The sequence below is a fragment of the Macrobrachium nipponense genome, chromosome 1, assembly GCF_015104395.2.
Source record: "Macrobrachium nipponense isolate FS-2020 chromosome 1, ASM1510439v2, whole genome shotgun sequence".
Classification (NCBI taxonomy): Eukaryota; Metazoa; Arthropoda; class Malacostraca; order Decapoda; family Palaemonidae; genus Macrobrachium; species Macrobrachium nipponense.
Window position 1 is genome coordinate 183865608 of NC_087200.1, and position 17998 is coordinate 183883605.

The 17998-nt window shown below is 44.9% G+C and overlaps 1 protein-coding gene across 1 annotated transcript in view; it reads left to right on the forward strand.

Moving 5' to 3' along the window:
• The window catches only part of LOC135219904 (mitochondrial import inner membrane translocase subunit TIM14-like), a 132640-nt gene extending 118918 nt beyond the window's left edge, over positions 1–13722 (forward strand). The window contains exon 4 of the mRNA XM_064257106.1: positions 13513–13722. Within this exon, the coding sequence (XP_064113176.1) occupies positions 13513–13614 (102 nt within the window). The 3' untranslated portion in view covers positions 13615–13722. The remainder of the gene's footprint in view (positions 1–13512) is intronic.
• Positions 13723–17998: the final 4276 nt, after the last annotated feature.

Genomic DNA, 17998 nt, shown 5'->3' on the forward strand with positions numbered 1-17998 from the left:
GAAGGGAAGAAGTGCAGTAAGGTACTTGCTTCCCTAGATGTTGATTCTCATGCCCCCTGCTCATCTTGCCAAGGGCGTGAGTGTACATAATTTGGATGATCAGTGTGTGGAGTGTTCTCTTTGGCCCATGACACATTTGGGGAAGTTTGCCAGGAGGAAATATGTTAGGAACTTCCTATCTCTTTCCCGGCAACCTTCCGGGAAAGTCTCTTTTTCTTCTTCCTCTTCCGATGAGCTGGAGGGGAAAGAAGGGGGCCGGCCTGTAGACATGTACCTGGGTAATGCTCCTCTGAGGGTCGCTACGAAGGTATGCCTTTGGAGCAAGGGTGACTCCCCCTATTAACCCGACTGTTGATTCCACAGGCTTGGACATCGCTGTTACTCGTGGGGATGCCTTCTTTGTAAGCGTTGCTGGCACACCGGAATAGAGGTGCTGGTAGTGCAGTGACTCATGCTGTCGTCACCACTACTACTGCAATGGTGACTCATTCTGGATATTATGCACATCCCCACCTGGTTTGGACACATCACCCAATGAGTGATTCTCTAACTATAGTGAAGGGGACTAGGCCTCATATGCCTTCCCTTTATCTCCCAGCTCCTATGGCAGCAGTGCCTCCTTACCCTGGATTTGGGGTGGCACTGCTACCTGTCCTGAGGATTACTGCTCCACCTCTATCTCCCCTGGTTTTGACAGAAGTGACCTCGCCTGCCATTCCTGCTGTTGTGAATGCCCCTTCTCCTGGACCTGCTCCTGCCCCAGCTCCTGGACCTTCTGAGTCATGTGCTGCCCCATGGGGGCTCCTGACTACTCTCCTGCAGAAGTTGTTGAAGAAGAAGAGATCGAGGAAGGTGCCGTCGTCTTCATCCTCTTCTTTGTCCTCTTCTTCGTCTTCATCGTCGTTGTCGTCTTCTGTTGCCTCCTCACCTCCCCCTTCGAAGCCTTCACAGCCTAAGAAGAGGAAGGTAGCTTCTCCACCCCCTAAGAAGTCGCCACGAGACTTTTAAAGGTCTACATTCTCCCCAGGGGAGGAAGCATTTTGCTCTCTTGTCAGCTCACCTGGAGCTCTGTAGCTCGAACCAAGGTTCGTTCTCCAATCCTGAGTTCCAAGGGCACGGTGAGAACCTCTGTATTCTCCTTGGGAAAGTGCTTTGCCAAGGCAACCATGCTCTAGACCCACACCTCTGTCGTCACCATGTGCCGCCAGGGCACAGCTCATTCCTTCTGACAGCGGCACTGCTAGAGGGAATGAGAGCATCTGATTCTCCTCTCCTATTCCCTCTACTTCCTTCTGATACACTGGGAGGGGTGAGTTGGATGTTCCTGGAGGGGTTTTGGGGCCCCACCGGACATATGCCCGCATTGTTGAGGAAGGATCCGGGGGGTATGGTGAGGTTCTCCCTCAGGGGAGAGTAGTTCAGGAGGACCGGTCTCTCAAGAGGCTTGAGGGCCCTTGCCCAGAGACTCAAACACCCCCAAGATATAGAGGACTTTCGCTGAGTGAGATTGTAGAGCTGATTTGTCATGTGACTGCCCTTCTCATCTTGAATCCTTCTAGGGACCCAAGAGGGAACCCAGGGCTTCAACAGGGCTGGCGTGGTCAGCTTTGGCTGAAGGTGTATTGAACCAGGTGGATAATCTTGTCTCCGGTTAAGAGAATTCACTCAGGTTCCAATTGTTCAGACAAACTGCTTCCCCCTCCTCTATCTTGCCAGAGTCACTTCTATATGCCCTTGGAGAGGCCTCTACCGACCAAACAGGTTGACCTAGACCTGGTTTGCCTGGGTTCTGGTCTGTTGCTGCAGCACCTGACAAGTGAGAGTGGATCTTTCTCTCAACAGGAAGCAGCAACCCTGGAAGTAATTTCCAGGGTCACTGCTACCATGGTAGCTCTTCAGGCAGTCTCCTGGTTAGACCTGTGGTCACAGTGTCTAAGGTTGCTGCTTCTTCCGGGGCTGTTGTCCCAGGAGAAGATGCAGCTTTTGGGAGTCTGTGCCAGTGTGAAGGTAGGGCTACATCCTACCTGGCCCATCAGACAGCAAACCTGTGGGCGAACCTAGTTCTCAAGAGACATGACGCTGTTCTCTCTCAAGTGACCAGGTCTCTTGGCCCAAAGTCAGTACTGGTCCTATGTAACGGACCTTTGCTGAGTTCTACCTCTTTCTTCAACAGAGAGCAGGTAGAGGCTGTGGTAGACAAGCATCGAGGTGACGATAAGGACTGGCTTGTCCACCAGGCAGTGGTGAAGACTTCTGTGGCTTCACGCTCCACTATGGCTAGACCTTAAGAGTCTAGTTAGCACCTCCTCAGCCCCGAACAAGTGCTCCTCTTCTAAGGGATCCCAAGGAGCAACCCAGCGTTCTTCCTCTTCGAAAGGAGCGAAGTCACGCCACTTTCAGCCTTACTTGCCTTCGGGAAAGGGGGTTAAGTGAAAGAAGGGGTAATGCAGCCACTGGTGGAGGGTGCCTATCGAGCCTATGGGCAACACAGCAGCAATATGGAGCGGAGACATGGGTAGTATATGTCCTTCGGGAGGGATATCTACTTCTCTTTGAGTTTTCACCACCCCTCACCAACCACCCGGTCTATCTCCCATCCTATATAGTAGGATCTTCGAGGCACCAAGCACTGGTGGAACAAATGAAGATGTTGAGTAATGGCACTGTAGAAGTCATGTCAGGCTGGTCTCAAGGCTTCTGCAATTGGGTCTTTCTCATAGAAAAGACTTCAGGTGGTTGGAAACTGGTCTTGGACCTTTCTTCTCTGAACTGATTCTTTCACCAGACTCAGTTTTGAGATGGATACAGCATGAAGAGTGCTTGCCTCTATCAGGGAGAACGACTTTTTGCTTACGGTGGAGTTGAAGGATGTTTATCTCCAGATACTCATCCATCAGTCTTACCACAAGTACCTCCGCTTCTTCTTTGGGGAAACGGTCTACCCATTCAGGGCACTGTTTTGGGCTTTCAACCGCTCCCCAGGTGTTCACGAGAGAGTTCAACCTGGTCTCGGCTTGGGCACATTCGCACTGGATATGTCTGAGTCATCTTGGCGATTGGCTGGTCCTGGTGAGCTCTCGCTCGCTGTTGCTACAGTACAGGGATCGACTCCTCAAGTTTTGTCAGGATCTAATGAACATGATAAATCTCAAGATGTCCAATCTTGAACCCAAGCAGAGGACGATGTACCTGAGCATGCTGGTAGACACAGTAACAACAAGTCTTCCCCTCAAGCTTTTGTATCAGCAGGTTTGCAGCACAGCTGTTCCTGTCTCAACAGGAGCAGCCTGCTTGCTATGGTAAGTCGTGATGGGTCACCTGTCGTCTTTGGGGAAGCTGGACTCTCCTGGGCAGCTTCACCTTTGGTCTCCCCAGTGGAGAGTAAGGGAGTACTGGTCACAGTCCTGCAACCCTCAGTCATCTCTCATCCCCCTCTTGCAGGAGGTGAGAGAAGACTGGGACTGGTGACTCAACGACAGGAACCTTGTAATAGGAGTGGATCTCTTCACTCTCCCTCCAGACATGCTTCTGTTCTCATATGCATCGACTGAGGGATGGGGCACACACATGGAGGAGTTGCTGACTGCAGGGATGTGGAACCATCCATCACGACAAGCACCTCCACATCAACGTCCTGGAACTCAAGGCAGCTTTTCTGGCTCTCCAAGAGTTTTTTGGACCATGTGATGGGACACTCTGTGGCACTGATGAGATACAAAACCACAGTGGTGGCATACCTCTACAAGGAAGGGGGGCTCGCTTTTCTCAAGCTTCATCAGTTGACAGTGCAGGTGCATGAGTGGGCAGTAACGCACTCGGTAGAACCGTCAGCCAGGTACATTCTAGGCAAGAGGAATGTAGTGGCAGACAAGCTCAGCCGCCAGGACAGGTGGTAAGAACCGAATTGTCCCTTCACTAAGACGTGGCAGAAAGGTTGTTCATCCTATGGGGGCTTCCAGTCGTAGACTTGTTTGCCACCGGGCACAACAGGAAACTAGAGACCTTCTTTGTTGTCTGGAACCCATCGGCCGCTGCAGAGGAGGTTTTCCAGCATCAATCGGACAACCTTGAGGTAAACGCCTGTCCCCCGTTTTGCCTGATTCGGGCATTGATCAATGGGGCACTGATCACCCTGAATCTCGAGATAATTCTGTGGCACCCAAATGGCCTCAGGCCGTTTGGTATCCCAACCTTCTGGCTCTTCTTTCCATGGCACTGAGAGAGACTCCCCCATGGCAGAATCTTCTGTACCAATTGTACATAGAACGGTACCATCAGGCAGTGTCTTCCTTGTGTCTTCACGGCTGGAGGTTCTCTGCTATTTCTTGCGAGTGAGTCTTTTCTCATCGAGCAGCAACAGAGATGGCAGGATACCTCAGACAGTCCTCTGCAGCAGTATACCAAGGAAAATGGGTCTTCTTCTGTGGTTGGTGTCATAGACAGGGTATTTCTCCAGTTGGAGCCACTCTCCAGCAGATTGCGGATTTCCTCATCTTTCTTCACCGAGAAAAGCTCCTCTCCATCTCAGCTGTAAAAGGCTATGGGGCCGCACTGGGCCTAGTCGTGAAGCTGAAGGGTATCGATATCTCTAACTCCTTCAAGGTATTGTTACTCATGAGGAGCTTTAAAACGTCTTGCCCACCCAGGGATCTCAGGCCTCCTGTGTGGGATATGACTCGTGTTGCAGAGCCAGACTTATCCCCCATACAAGCCCCTTTGAGAGTTCTCATACAGGGATCTGACCCTCAAGACCATCTTTCTGCTAACCATAGCATCGCTGAAGATAGTTGGCGAACTGCATGGTCTTTCTTTTGATGTACAACACTCAAGGGGATGGGGATCAGTTTTGCTGATTTAATTCCACATTTTGTAGCGAAGACTCAGAATCCAGCGGTCCCTTGCTCTAGATTCAAGTCCTTCACCATCCCCTCCCTGAGGAATTTTGTTTGTGATGATCCAGGCGAGATACAACCTTATCTTGTTAGAGGGACTATCAACAACCAGACCAGTAGTCAACTACCATACTGTTGTGTTTAAAGACTTCAGCAGCCGTGTCCAGGCTACACCTTAAGCAATGCCTTTTGTAAAGGACCTCAGGTTTGTATAGTTAGGTAAAATACAATTTACTTTCTAAAATTGTGATTTTCGAAATGAGTATTTGAATGGAACCACTTTTCATACAAACAGGTTTTTTTAATTAATGCATTAAGCATTAACAGAAACAGTTTTTTTAATTAGGACATTAAGGGAAACAATTTTTTCAAATTAACACATTAAAGGACGAGCAAATGTTATTAATTTTATCTTAGGGACCTAACAGAGAGAATGGGATCAGTACATAAATTTTGTGAGTGGTAGCTGCAGTTGGACAGGAATCAGGAGACTTTTTTTGTTGATCCTGACTTTCATATCATTTCTTAATGGCAAAGAATTCAGTGGTTACTCTCACATTTGCAATAAGTGCCTTGTACTTCATATAAAGAAATTGCTTAACTACAAATGTATTTCGTTATTATTGACAGAGGTTTTTCCATATATAAATTCAGTCCCCTATCCCCCTCAGAGCCTTGGGTTCCTTGCTAATTCTTATCTCGAGTGACTCTTCATGGGTCACACAGTTTATCTCAGCTAACTTTTGGGCATTCACCATCTAGAATTTCACACCTCAGTTGCAGTTCAGGCATTATAAGAGCGATGGGTTTTTGTGAAACAAATATGATTCCTTATAACTGTATTAATTTCTTTATACAAACTCATATCCAGTGTCCTCCTGCCAATCCAGTTGATGTGGTAGAAAGCATTCTAGACTGCAATAAAAGTAAGGTTATTATCTGCTGTGGGCCTGTGGAGCCACCTGCTTGCAAGACAGATACTGATGCTAGTTGGATATGGAAGCAAACCCATCCATGTTAGGCATCTATAATATTATTAATGCATTGTTTAGGTGATATTCATAGTATCACCTTAACAGTGTATTATTTTTTCTTCATTGATTTCTAAAGCTGTCCTGAATATTGGGCTTTTATCATTGGATCCCCTTTAGACAATATAGACCTTGTCATTGTAAGGCATAGGTTATTTTTTCAGATTTTTTTTTTATATGATCACTGCTACAATGAGCCTCCAATGCAGTATGCAATAGTAGCTCAGTGGTAGGTCACATGATGGCATGAAAAGGAATAGTTGTAGTGAGGGCACCATACAATAAGCAGGATGTAAGTTCCTTCTATGGAAACCTCAGATGTAGTAAGGAATGAACTAAAAACTTTCTATTTACATACACTACAGGTAGATCAAGCCTTTATGTAAAGTATTACCAATCAGATTTAATAGCTATTACCAATTTCTTAATCCAGTTAGGTTCCTAGATATGAACAGGATTTTCCAAATCTGTGTGTATTGACTTGCAATGTGGTTTTGTATACAGTTATGTAAAGGAGCTGATAGAATTTTGAAACAATGAATTAAGGAAATGTATTGAAGCAAACTGTCCATATATATCTTATGAAGATCTTCCAACTCTTGCTAACCATTACTAGTACTTCGCCTGTTGTTATTTTTGGAAGGTCTCTCCTCAGTTATAAATAAATACATAGTATTTGTTCCTACACAATATACAAACCCTCGGTCCTTTACAACAGGAATTACTCAAGGTGTAGCTTCAACAAAGGCCGCTGAAATATTTCAAACAAGGCGGTTTGGTAGTTGGGAATCCCTCCTGACTGGACATTCCATTTCGCTTTTGGCAGTTGTCAGGGAAAAACATGTTTCTTCGACTCTGCCTGACTGTTTTCAAGCTCTCTTTTCAATTGCAGTGTGATTTTTACTTGTTTTCTGATATATGTGTATTTGTGTTCTTGTGTGTTTGATTGTAATATCTTTGAAATGCAAACCCAAGAATCACAATTGCTTAAGCCTGCCCCCAGTTTGTGGTACCCCGGGGTGCAGGGTAGGAAGTGCAATAGCTTCCGCTCTTCTGTGGATGTGGATCCTCACACCTTGTGTTCTTGTTGCTGAGAGCTTGAGTGTGATATCAATAATCACTTTGCTGAGTGTTGTGACTGGTCTACGCTGCAGTGGGTGAGGTTTGCTAAGAGGAGGCGGTATTATAGGAAGACGGCCTTGCCTGTGGTTGTGGGTAACATGCCCCCTAGCACACCTGTGGTAGCTAACCCTTCATCTTCCTATCTCACTCCCAGCAATTGTTCAATGCTTGCTGCTTCCCCTTTGGGGGAGACCTCTGCTTCATCTTCCTCTTCCAACTTGCTGGGGGAGGAAGAACGAAGGGGGCCTGGTGATCAGGGTAACAATTCTCGGGGGGGTCTCCTCTCTCTCTGAAGGTGTGCCTTTGGGGCATGGGGGTGTCCCTCCCACTAACCCGGCTTTGTCTGCTGCAGGTGAGGTGTCAGGACTGGATCAGGCATGCGCTTCTCTGGGCCTTGTGGGGCTTCTATCTGGCACACTTGAACAGTGCCAGTGCCAGTTCTGTGGTAACTCATGCTGTAGTGCTGTAGTCACTCCCACTACGTCTATGGCAACTCAACGCAGTTTTGGTCTTGCGTCCCACCTAGTTTACGTGCACCCATGACTTCAGTGCCATATCCTCCTCCTGGATTTGGGATGACACCCATGCCTGTTACTGTTGTTCCTGCTTCTCCTTTGTCACCCCATTTGGTGGCAGAGGTGACCCTGCCTGCCATTCCTGCTCCCGGATCTGCTGAGTTGTCTGGTGCTCCTTGGGGGACCTGACAGCTTTCCTGCGGAAGTTGGTGAAGAAGAAGAGGTCTCAGAAGGTGTCGTCATCTTTGTCTTTATCTTTGTCTTCATTGCAAGTTATTACTTATGGTGTGAGCCTGAGACAAAAAGTAACTTCTCTTAATTAACCTGAAACTCAGGACAGCCTCCCAAGAGGTTTCCAGTTTTGATTTTGAGACAACATGCAGGTGCTCAAGTATCTCTGTAAGCCGAACGCATTCCAAGATGGAATGTACTACCAGGCAACTCAGTTTATGGAGTTGAGCAAGGGGCAGAGTAGTATGTACTGCCTTCTCACTGAGATATTGTTCATCTTGGTATTGTTTCTTCTCTGTCAAGGGTTAACCACTAATTCAAATCTCTCTGTCCGGCCTTCACAGGCTTAGGTATCTGGTTGGCTGTGAATTCTCGCATATGGTTCATGTGTCTAGCTCCACGTTTGCCATTGCGAGAATCACCAGACAGAGATATTTCTCATTAGACTCATTATCATCTTTCTGTTTACCCCACTGTATAACAGACGTCTGTAAGTGTTCTGCTTCATCACATAGGCCACTGCGATGGTTCAGAATAATTTTTCAGACAAATACAGCAGTTTTTGTCTTCTCTGTACATTTTTCTAATTCATAAAGTGTGCAACTACTATTAGCTGCTCACCCCAAATTGGAATATGTAAATGTTGGAAAACATTGCCTGCCCTTAGTGCTGCTATCAGGGTAAAGAGATTTTTTCCCTGAACCAACCTTTGCAGTGTCAAGAAGCGGTTCTTGCAGGTAGTACGTACATCCCTGTGGTTTACTCAGCTAGACTTCCAACCTCCTTTGCAGGCACAGGACCAGTGGTTTACCCAGCTAAAGACTTCCAGCCTTCATTGCAGGCACAGGCTTTTCTGCCAGACAGCTGAAATAGCTGAAATTCTCTTTCACTCCTTCGCAAATTTCAGGGATCAGAACCGTCCTCTCTGGTGGTTGGCATCGTTGATGGGGCTTTTTTTCTGTTAGTATCGAAAAAATTACCTTCTTTCTGATTAAACTGCAAAAGACATGAGTACACACTCACTCTAGTCTTCCATGTAAGTAGTATTGTTTCTCCTCAGTTGAGATTCTGCTACTGATGAGAAACTATTCTCTGTCTTGCCATCCCAGGGACCTCAGGCCTCTGGACGGCATTTGACTCTTGTTTTAAGACGTGAGCCCTTACGAGAATCATCAGATAGTTTTTGTTTTTCAAGACCGCATCCTGTATTGCTCCAGCATTGGCAAAGAGGATAGACAGTTTGCATGGATCATCTTCAACATCAACCTTCAAAAGGCGGGTTTCATGTTGCGAATCTGTCTTGAATGTTAAGTCATTTGGTATTTGTTTTGACGGGTTTGAATCCTTCATGATTCCTTATGCCTTGGCCTTTGTATTTGTTGATCTAGATCAATCATTACTTTGTCCTGGTGATGGGTTGACCCACTTGTGGAGACTCAACACTCTTCATTGGATGTCGATTTCCTTTCTCCACTACTGACTCAACAATAAAGAGATATCTAAGGACATGGCTTCCTTCAAGTCCTGCTAGATTGCAAACTACTTCTCTGCAGATAGTTACGCCACCTGCACGCTCCTCCCCAAGAGTGCACAGTGCTAGTGGCTTGGTCCTTTCTTCACATTCCGAAGAATATATCAGACTGGAAGATAGATGTAGTCCCATTAAGACCACATTATGTCTTTCTTCCTTCAGGTTGCTGCCCAAAGGTCCTTGGAACACTTTTCCCTTGAACCTGTGGTGGATGCTGAACAAGTTGTGTTTGCTTACCTGTCTCCTTCAAGAGGACTCAAGAGGACAAGTTGCATTTCGCCTATGGTATGCAGTTCTAGAGATAAGAAGGATGTGAGTGTGTCTGGCATCTCCTCCTTCCCCCTCCTTGTCCTTCTACTTCTCTTCCTTTGGGTTAAGATAGGACTCGGACTGGACTTGGTGTTGACGACAGTGTCGGACATAGGGTCATATAGCTTTAGGTATTGCACTGAAGGTTGCAAAACAGGGTTAACAAAAGAATCTTATGATGCGCATACTTTGTGTACTGAATGTCATGGGCAAGTATGCTCTTTTGATGTGAGATGTGATAATTGTGTTGATTGGGAAGAGAGATTGTGGAAGAACTTATTCTAACTTAAGGAAGTTAGAGACAGGCAGAAATAGAAAAGCTTCAGTTGGGATCTTCTAATTTTAATGCAGATTTGAGCGTTCCTGTCATTTCTTTAGCCCCTATTCCTAGTTCTCTTGCTGTACCACCCTCTCCAGTTGCAGGTTTCTACACTTCTGATCCCAACCCCATCACCAGCCTCTCAGAAAAGATTGATAAGCATTTTGTGCTCTTAGTGCAGACTAAGGTGTATGGAGCAGATTGGTTTGTCTTAAAGTCCTGATGGACAAAGCAAAAAGTGATAGTGCAGTGTTAGTGGAGGAGGTGGCTGTTCGTCCCATTGACTCTCCTAGGTGAAGGTCTGTCGTACTCCCCAGTGCAGGGGAGGAGTTGAACTGGTAGCCGAAGGGAAGTTTGTGGGGTCTGCCCACGAGCAGTTGTCCCCTCATTTCAACCTGTTGTCGCTTCCCAGGTTGCAACAAAGCTGTTGGAAAGGTCTCTCAGTGGACGTACACAGGCTTTCGAGTTCTGATGATTCCTCTCCACAGCGCCAGTGGCACTCTGGGAGCAAATCTTGGCCTTTAAAGAGGGGTGCTACTGATGTAGCTCTGGCTCCAGTGGTTCCTGTCAAGAGGTCTAGAGAGACATGCCCCTCTTGCAGTCATAGGGACAGTCCGGAGCATTTTCTTTTGATTGCCTCTCGGAAGTCGATGCTCCTCCAGTGCCCAAGGCTCGTCGTTGGTCCTCAGCTCCCCATTAAGCAGCAGTGTTTCCTTCTACTCCTGCTCCTTCTGTAGCCCCAGAGTGATTAGCACATCTGCTGTTGGATGCAGTCAAGTACCTATTGGTGCCCAAACCCTGTACAGTCAACAAGCGCCAGGTAGCACCTGCTTGTTTGGATTCAGATCAGCATTCTGGTTCTCCTGACCGCCCATCGGCAACCCGAGCTCCTGCAGTTTCTTCTGATTCCGCTGCAGTGGAACCTATGTAGTTGAAACTGGATAGTATTTTGTTTTTGCTGAATAAGCCTCTTACAACGATTCAGGTGCCAGTGACAGCTCACGTGCCCATGTCGGTTCCAGCGCCCATAGTGGTTGAAGCCCCTACAGTTGTTATAACTCCTCAAGATGTTTTGGTGCCACAAGCTACTGCAGAGGCAGTTTTGACACAGACTCCCACGGAAGTAGTTACGCTTCAAGCTCCAGTGTATGCGAATCTTTCACCTGTTTCTTCTGAAGATGAAGAAGTAGAGGATCTTCTGAATATGAAGAAGTTGAGGATCTAGAAGCTTCTTTGGCTTATATGGCTTTGATGAGGTTTCTTTTGTCCACGAATCCTGCCTTTTTCACGCCAACCATGCTTTCGTCTCCGGCCTCAACTTTTGTCATGGATATGCCTTTGGCTGCTCCCTCTTAACTTACTGAAAATAGTCCTGTCTTCTTCAGCTAAGAAAGCCTTCAAGGAAATTGATGCTTGGCTAGCAGAAAAGAGGGAACAAGGAATGACCACTTTTAGTTTCCTTTCTATTTTTCTTATCAGAATCATAGAAGCAATCCCGCTCCTTCCTTCGTCTAGCAAGGGGAGGAAGGAGACTGGGAATAAAGCAAACCTTTCTCGGCTCTTTGAATTAATGCTGCTGACTTGTAATATTCTTCCCAGCCTTTTTTTTTTGGATAAGTTACGATTCCTCTCTCATTTTCAAAAACCCCAGAAGTTTGACTTTTGATCTTGCAGCTCTTATACTCCAATCAATTTGTTAGAGGCAAGACACTCCTCCTCACTCTTTCAACCAGGTGGAATAGCCCAGGTATACTGAACTCCAGTCAGTTCTAGAGTCTCACTCAGATTCCTCCCACCAATACGTGAGTCTTCCTAATGTAAGGGACTGAGGGTTTGTATATTGTATAAGAACAAATACAAATCACAATTAAAGTAAATTGTATTTTTCCTAACTATATAAACCTGAGATCCTTTACATTAATGCCCACATCATGCCACTCCCTCAATCTGAAACCTGGGCTGAAAGGCAAAGTGGAGTGTACATCTGGGCAGGCAGGTCTCCCCGCCTACCGGACGGTAGTTAATGTCTAACCACCTTGTTCAAGAGTTTTAACAGCCGTGTCCCAGCTTCACCATAAAGTAATTCCTAATGTAAAGAACCTCCGGTTTGTATAGTTAGGAAAAATACAATTTACTTAAAAAAATTGTGATATTAAGGAAACCTTTGTAGTTTGGCTGCTACAAGAACTCTGCAATATGGTTTGGCAGATTCTACCTGAAAAAATCAACCGACATCAGCATTAGTTTTAGGTTTATCTCTGAGCAATACTGTATTATGTTTTGGGTAAGGTATCTGTTGACTTGCTCTCATTATTTTGCTGTGTTTGAAGAGGAAATATATAAATAATTTTTCTTGTAATTTAGGGATGTTATTTTCTGCAGTATTATAACATGAAATTACTGTTATAGGATCATTGCACCATGTAAATGTGATTCAGTCAAAAATATGACTTTACCCAGCCCTTTGCAATTCCAAGTGTTTTCTCAGGTCTGATAGAATGGGCATGTTACATTTTACGATTGTCATTTACTGTTTGAAATCTTAATATAATGTATATAGTAAATTCTTTTCCCCTGATTCAGGAATACTTTGTGTTACCACATATTTTAGGTAAAAAAAAAATGTGGGCAAAGTACTGTATAAGGGAATTTCATTTGAAAGTGTTAGCCATCTTTAATCAATTTTTGTGGAAATGTTTTGTCAAATAACATAAGGTAGATCATTAGGCATATTTTGCATGATTATGAAGACAGAATGTATGAGTATGTGCATTTCATGTAAATTAGGACTGTTTTAAATTCATCACTGTAAAAAAAATTATGAATGGTTATAAGGGTTACAATTGCCCTGAGAAATTTAGATTTTTTATAAAACATTTTCTGTATACACTCTATTAAGATGTATGATTGAAAGAGTTTTAGCTTATTCATTGTCTGAATATTTACACTTCTGAGTACAAATTTACTTCTGGAAACTGGTTTAGAGATGTTGTATCAAGAGGCAGGCAAGAAGATTAGAGATTTCAGAGGTAGATGCTTTGATCAAGGGATGATGAACAATTGGGCAAGAAACTAGTAGATAAAGAAGCAGCAGATCGAAGACTTTTTGAATGCCCCCAGGAAATCATGGAGAAAGAGGATAGATGAAGACCTTGATGTAATTGGAGTTGAGGACAGAGATGTGGAGAGGAATCATTTTATATATTTAACACCTTAAAGAAAAAGCTGACATTAAAAGATATATGAAAATGCTCATGAAATTAGATAGTTAATTTTTCAGTACCTAGTGGATATATTTGAAAAAGATTTGAGAAAGATTAGCTCAATAAACCTTTGGGTGTATTCTGTGAGTTGTTATCCTGTAGTCACTGTTAAGTATCTTGTGGTAGCTTCCCAAAAGGAAAGTGAATACGTAATACTATTTTAACATGCACCATATTCTTTCCACACATTAAATCAGATTTCTTTGTTATTTGATCTTGTGACTACGCTGTACAAATATATAACATTTAAGCAAATAAATAATAATGAATAAGTTTTTGCATCTTATTATATTTTCCAGGCTGCATATAAAAAGATGATGTTAGTCAACCATCCAGATAGAGGAGGTTCTCCATACATTTCTGCCAAACTGAGTGAAGCTAAGGATATATTAGACAAATAATTTGAGTCTTATGGGTGGTGTAGTAATAAATCATGGTTACTTTTGTAAATTTTTAGTATTTTATGTTGATTAATGTATGATATTTGGTAAATAAACAATTATATAGTATTTGAATGTTTTATTGAGTGTTACCAAAAGTTTTTCTTTCTTCATCATTTAAAGAAATTGAATGAGAGATGTATTTTTCAAACATCTAACTCACCTGGTAGTTATATATATAGCTTACGTCCCTGACGTCACGGCAGAAATTCAAAACTCGCGGCAATCGCCGATTGGGTAGTCAGGTGCACCATCTGTGCGCCCTCTACCCAGGTAGGTAGAACCGTTCCAACTATTCCTCAGATCTTCCCTGCCGCCGCATCGGTTGACATCGTTTGGAAGTTCAACTCGCTAAATGGCCCTTGGCCCTTTTCTTTCAACAAGATATTTGGGGAACAGTACCACTTTGGCTTTGGCTTTCGCTTGTTGGGTACATGTGGATCATCTTAATAATGATGATGGATCATAATGAATGATGATGATAAGAATGTTTGATTTAGAATATTATTGCTTTGACTCTTGCTTATCCTTGATCTCTCTTTTGCATTTTCCAAACAATGTCTGACTCTGCTTCGAGAGTAAGAATGTGGGTGAGAGGATATAATTCTCCGCTTGCTAAAACCTCAATAGATCCTTATTCTATCTATATCAGTTAAGAATAGTCGTAAGAGGCAAGAGTGGTGAGTTGGATGATATGAGAAAAAATGTTTTCTTTTACCTGAATGTGACTGGATATTATTGCTATGTGCGAAAGCTTGAAAATAATAATAAGATCACGAGAGCGAAGAGTAGTATGTCTCGCTCTCCTAAAAATATTCAAGTGATCATATTGATCCTGCTTCCGTAGTAATAGTTCCTATTCCCCCTACTGATACAGGTGTTTGTCCAACTTTAGAGGACATGATAACGACCATTCAAGCCCTTAGTAAAGGCCCCTGTAGAAACAGGGAGAAATCATGGTCGAATGTGAGAGATCTTAAATTTACAGGTTACAGTGTTAAAATCAATGCAAGTGTAAGTGCAGTGGAGGGTGCGACCGCTTGGACCTGTCGTGCTCCTAGTCCTAGACCTCTTCCAAGCTCACCAACCCCTGTGAGAAGGAAAGTCGACCGACGAAGGGAGGCGAGAGGTTTTAGCTCCCGAGCGGCCGTCCCCTTGAGCGTACCTGTTGACGATCCCCAGGATGCTCACCCTCGCCATTGGAAAGGGAGGTTAAAGTGTTTTATTCGTCGTCTGACGACGCAGTACTCAGACGAGGCTGGACGCTAGGCTTCATAGGCTGGACGCCAAGACGCCAAGCGTCGAGAATTGTAGGCTGCAACTCCAGATCTCTTTGTTTTCGGATACTTACTCTCCTGCCAATATAAGACGCAAGATGTCGCACAGGCGGCCGTCACCTTTGGCAGGAGGTAAGGAAGTATCGGACAAAGGGAGACTTTCGGTGCTTGTTGCAACTCCTGACTGCTCCCCTTTCGACTCCGATGCTTGCTCTCCTACCAAACTAAGACGCAAGATGTCGCACAGGCGGCTGTCATCTTTTGATAGGAGGAAAGGAAGTATCGGACGATTGGATGCCTTCAGTTCATTCTCCAGCCCCTCCTGCGGCATGACATTCGTCTTCAGGACGTTTCGTCTCTAGCCGAACACGATGGAGAGAGAGATACTGAGGTTTAGGCTTCCCCAACTGTCCCCAGCAGCAGGAAGCAGTCTCCAAATCGGTCTTCAGCCCCCTGGGTGGATCGCTGGACCGCAGTTTTAAGGAAGCTGTCTACAACTCGGTCTTCAGCCCCCTGGGTGGATCGCTGGACCGTAGTTTTTCCTTACTTCAAGATTTGCAGCAGAAGCTCTCCTCTTTAATGCAATCTTATCAAGACCCCTTAAAAGACAGACATCCAGTAGAGCAGGACGCCAAGCGTCAAGAACTGCCAGGATGTAGTCATTGTAGCAGCCAGGCGTCGAGAAAAGTGTGCTACAACTCCTGAACGCTTCTCTTTCGACTCCGAAGCTTGCTCTCCTACCAAGCTAAGACGCAAGATGTTGCACAGGCGGCCGTCGTCATTGGTAGGAGGAAAGGAAGTATCGGACGATTGGATGCCTTCAGTTCATTCTCCAGCTCCTCCTGCGGTTTGGCATTCGTCTTCAGGACGTTCGCCTCTAGCCGAACAGGATGAAGAGAGTGATATTGATGTTGCGGCTTCCCCAGTCTGTCCCCAGCAGCAGGAAGCATTCTCCAAATCGGTCTTCAGCCCCCTGGGTGGATCGCTGGACCGCAAATTTTCCTTACTGCAAGACTTGCAGTAGAAGCTCTCCTCATTAATGCAGTCTTATCAGCCTGCTACAAGCAAGACAGCATACGTCAAAAGCTGGGACGAAATGCTGGACGCCAGGACTTAAAACGTCAAGGTTCTCGGCACCTAAACGACAGACGTCAATATTCTGGACAACAGGATGCCGAGTGTCAATAACCTGGATGCCCGGACGTCAGGCATCGAGATTCTGGGCACCAGGCGTCAAGATTCTGGACTCCAGGATGCCAGGTGTCAAGATGCTGGAAGCCAGCTGGACGACAGGCGTCAAGAGGCTGGACGCCAGGACGCCAGGCATCAAGATTCTGGACTCCAGGACACCAGGCGTCAATATTCTGGAAGCCAGCTGGACGCCAGGTGTCAAGAGGCTGGACGCCAAGACGCCGAACGTCAAGTATTTGAACAGCAGGACGCCAAATGTCATGAAGTTCTACACCAGGAAGCCGAGAGTCAGGATTCTCGACACCAGGACACTGGCAGGTGTCAAGAAGATTCTTCGGAAGCACCGACGAAGCATGACATCGCTACGTCGGTTATGGGTCGATCAGAAGAAGGGAAGGATGACCCCCCTCCCTCTCCTTTTCGTCCGATGAAAGACTTTTCTGACGAAGAGAATCAGAGAGGTCTACAGCCTTTGTCAGGCTTGAAAAGACTTATGAAAGTTTTTCACAGAACTTTTTCCGGAAAACTTTGTTCCAGCTGCCCCTCATTCCCCACCTTCAGAGTTCACTCGAGAGAAGGCAACTGAGAAGTCCGACTTTACAAAGATGGTGTTATCACGCTCTCCGAAGAGAGCGTTGAAAATTAGGAAAGAAGGGATGTATACGAAGAGAGACCAAGGAAAGACAGCTTTCTCATTTCCTCCAGCCAGATTAGCATCCAGATCTAGCATCTGGTATGATACTGGAGAGGCTCTCGGTCTGGGAATTCCCGCGTCTTCCCAAGGGGACTTCTTGAGTCTTGTGGACTCTTCTCGTCGGACGGCCATGGGAAAGACGAAGGTTTTTTGGTTACCTCTGAAATGGACCACCTCCTCAAAAAGTTTTTTTTTTTTTTAGAGCTTTTCGAGGTATTTAATTTTCTTAGACTGGACTCTGTGATCTTTGGGGAAGAAAATAGAAACCTTCAAGTCTGCTGATACAGAAGAGCTTGTTCACCTGATGTCTTGTATTGACAAAGCTCTTCGAGACGGGTCAAACGAAACTAGCGGCTTCTTTCTCTGCTGGGAATCCTGAAGTAAAGAATCCAAATGTGTTCTTCCTTTCGAATGGGGTCACACCCATTCAAAATGCGGAACTGCTGTTTGCATTGGACTTGTTTTATGCGCTCTTTCAGCACAAGAGTTGGTGAATTAGGTCCACTCTGCCTTAGCCCAAAAGGCCACGCAGGACTTAATATCGAGAATCTCCGATAATTGTTTTTTTTTTTTTTTTACGATAATCGGGTACCTCGCTGAATGCTCGAATTCCTGGAATTTCTAGTGTTTGCAAGAAGAATTACTACTGAAGTAAAGAATATCTCTCAGTAGACGACCAACCCTGGAATACAAAAGCGAACATCCAGTTTGGCTTGAATTTTCGTCTTGGGGTTTTCTGTTTTTCACTTTTAAAGCTTTCCTTAAGGGAAGATTTCTCCTTCACTCTCTTCACTAGAGAAGGAAGGGTTTAGATTTCCAATCCTTATTCTCATTCCTTGAAGGGAAAAGAATTTAGGATGGAAGTCGTTGTACAGAAATCTACAAATATACGTTGTATATTACCCTCGAGACATGATTCTGTTAAACAGTTGAATTGTCCAGGGGGTAGTCGCATACTGTAGTTTATTTCTATGGTTTGTGACCGGGAGACTAATATCCTAATAAAACTGCAACTCGGGACTGTCTACATCCCAGGAGTTACCAGTTTCGATTTTTAAGATACTAATGGTATGGTCATGACAACACCACCTCAGTCTTTGTATTTACTGAAATTAATTTCGTTTAAATATAATTGCTCGAGCATAAGAGATTCCTTTTTTTTTTAACGCTCGATTTTTCTAGC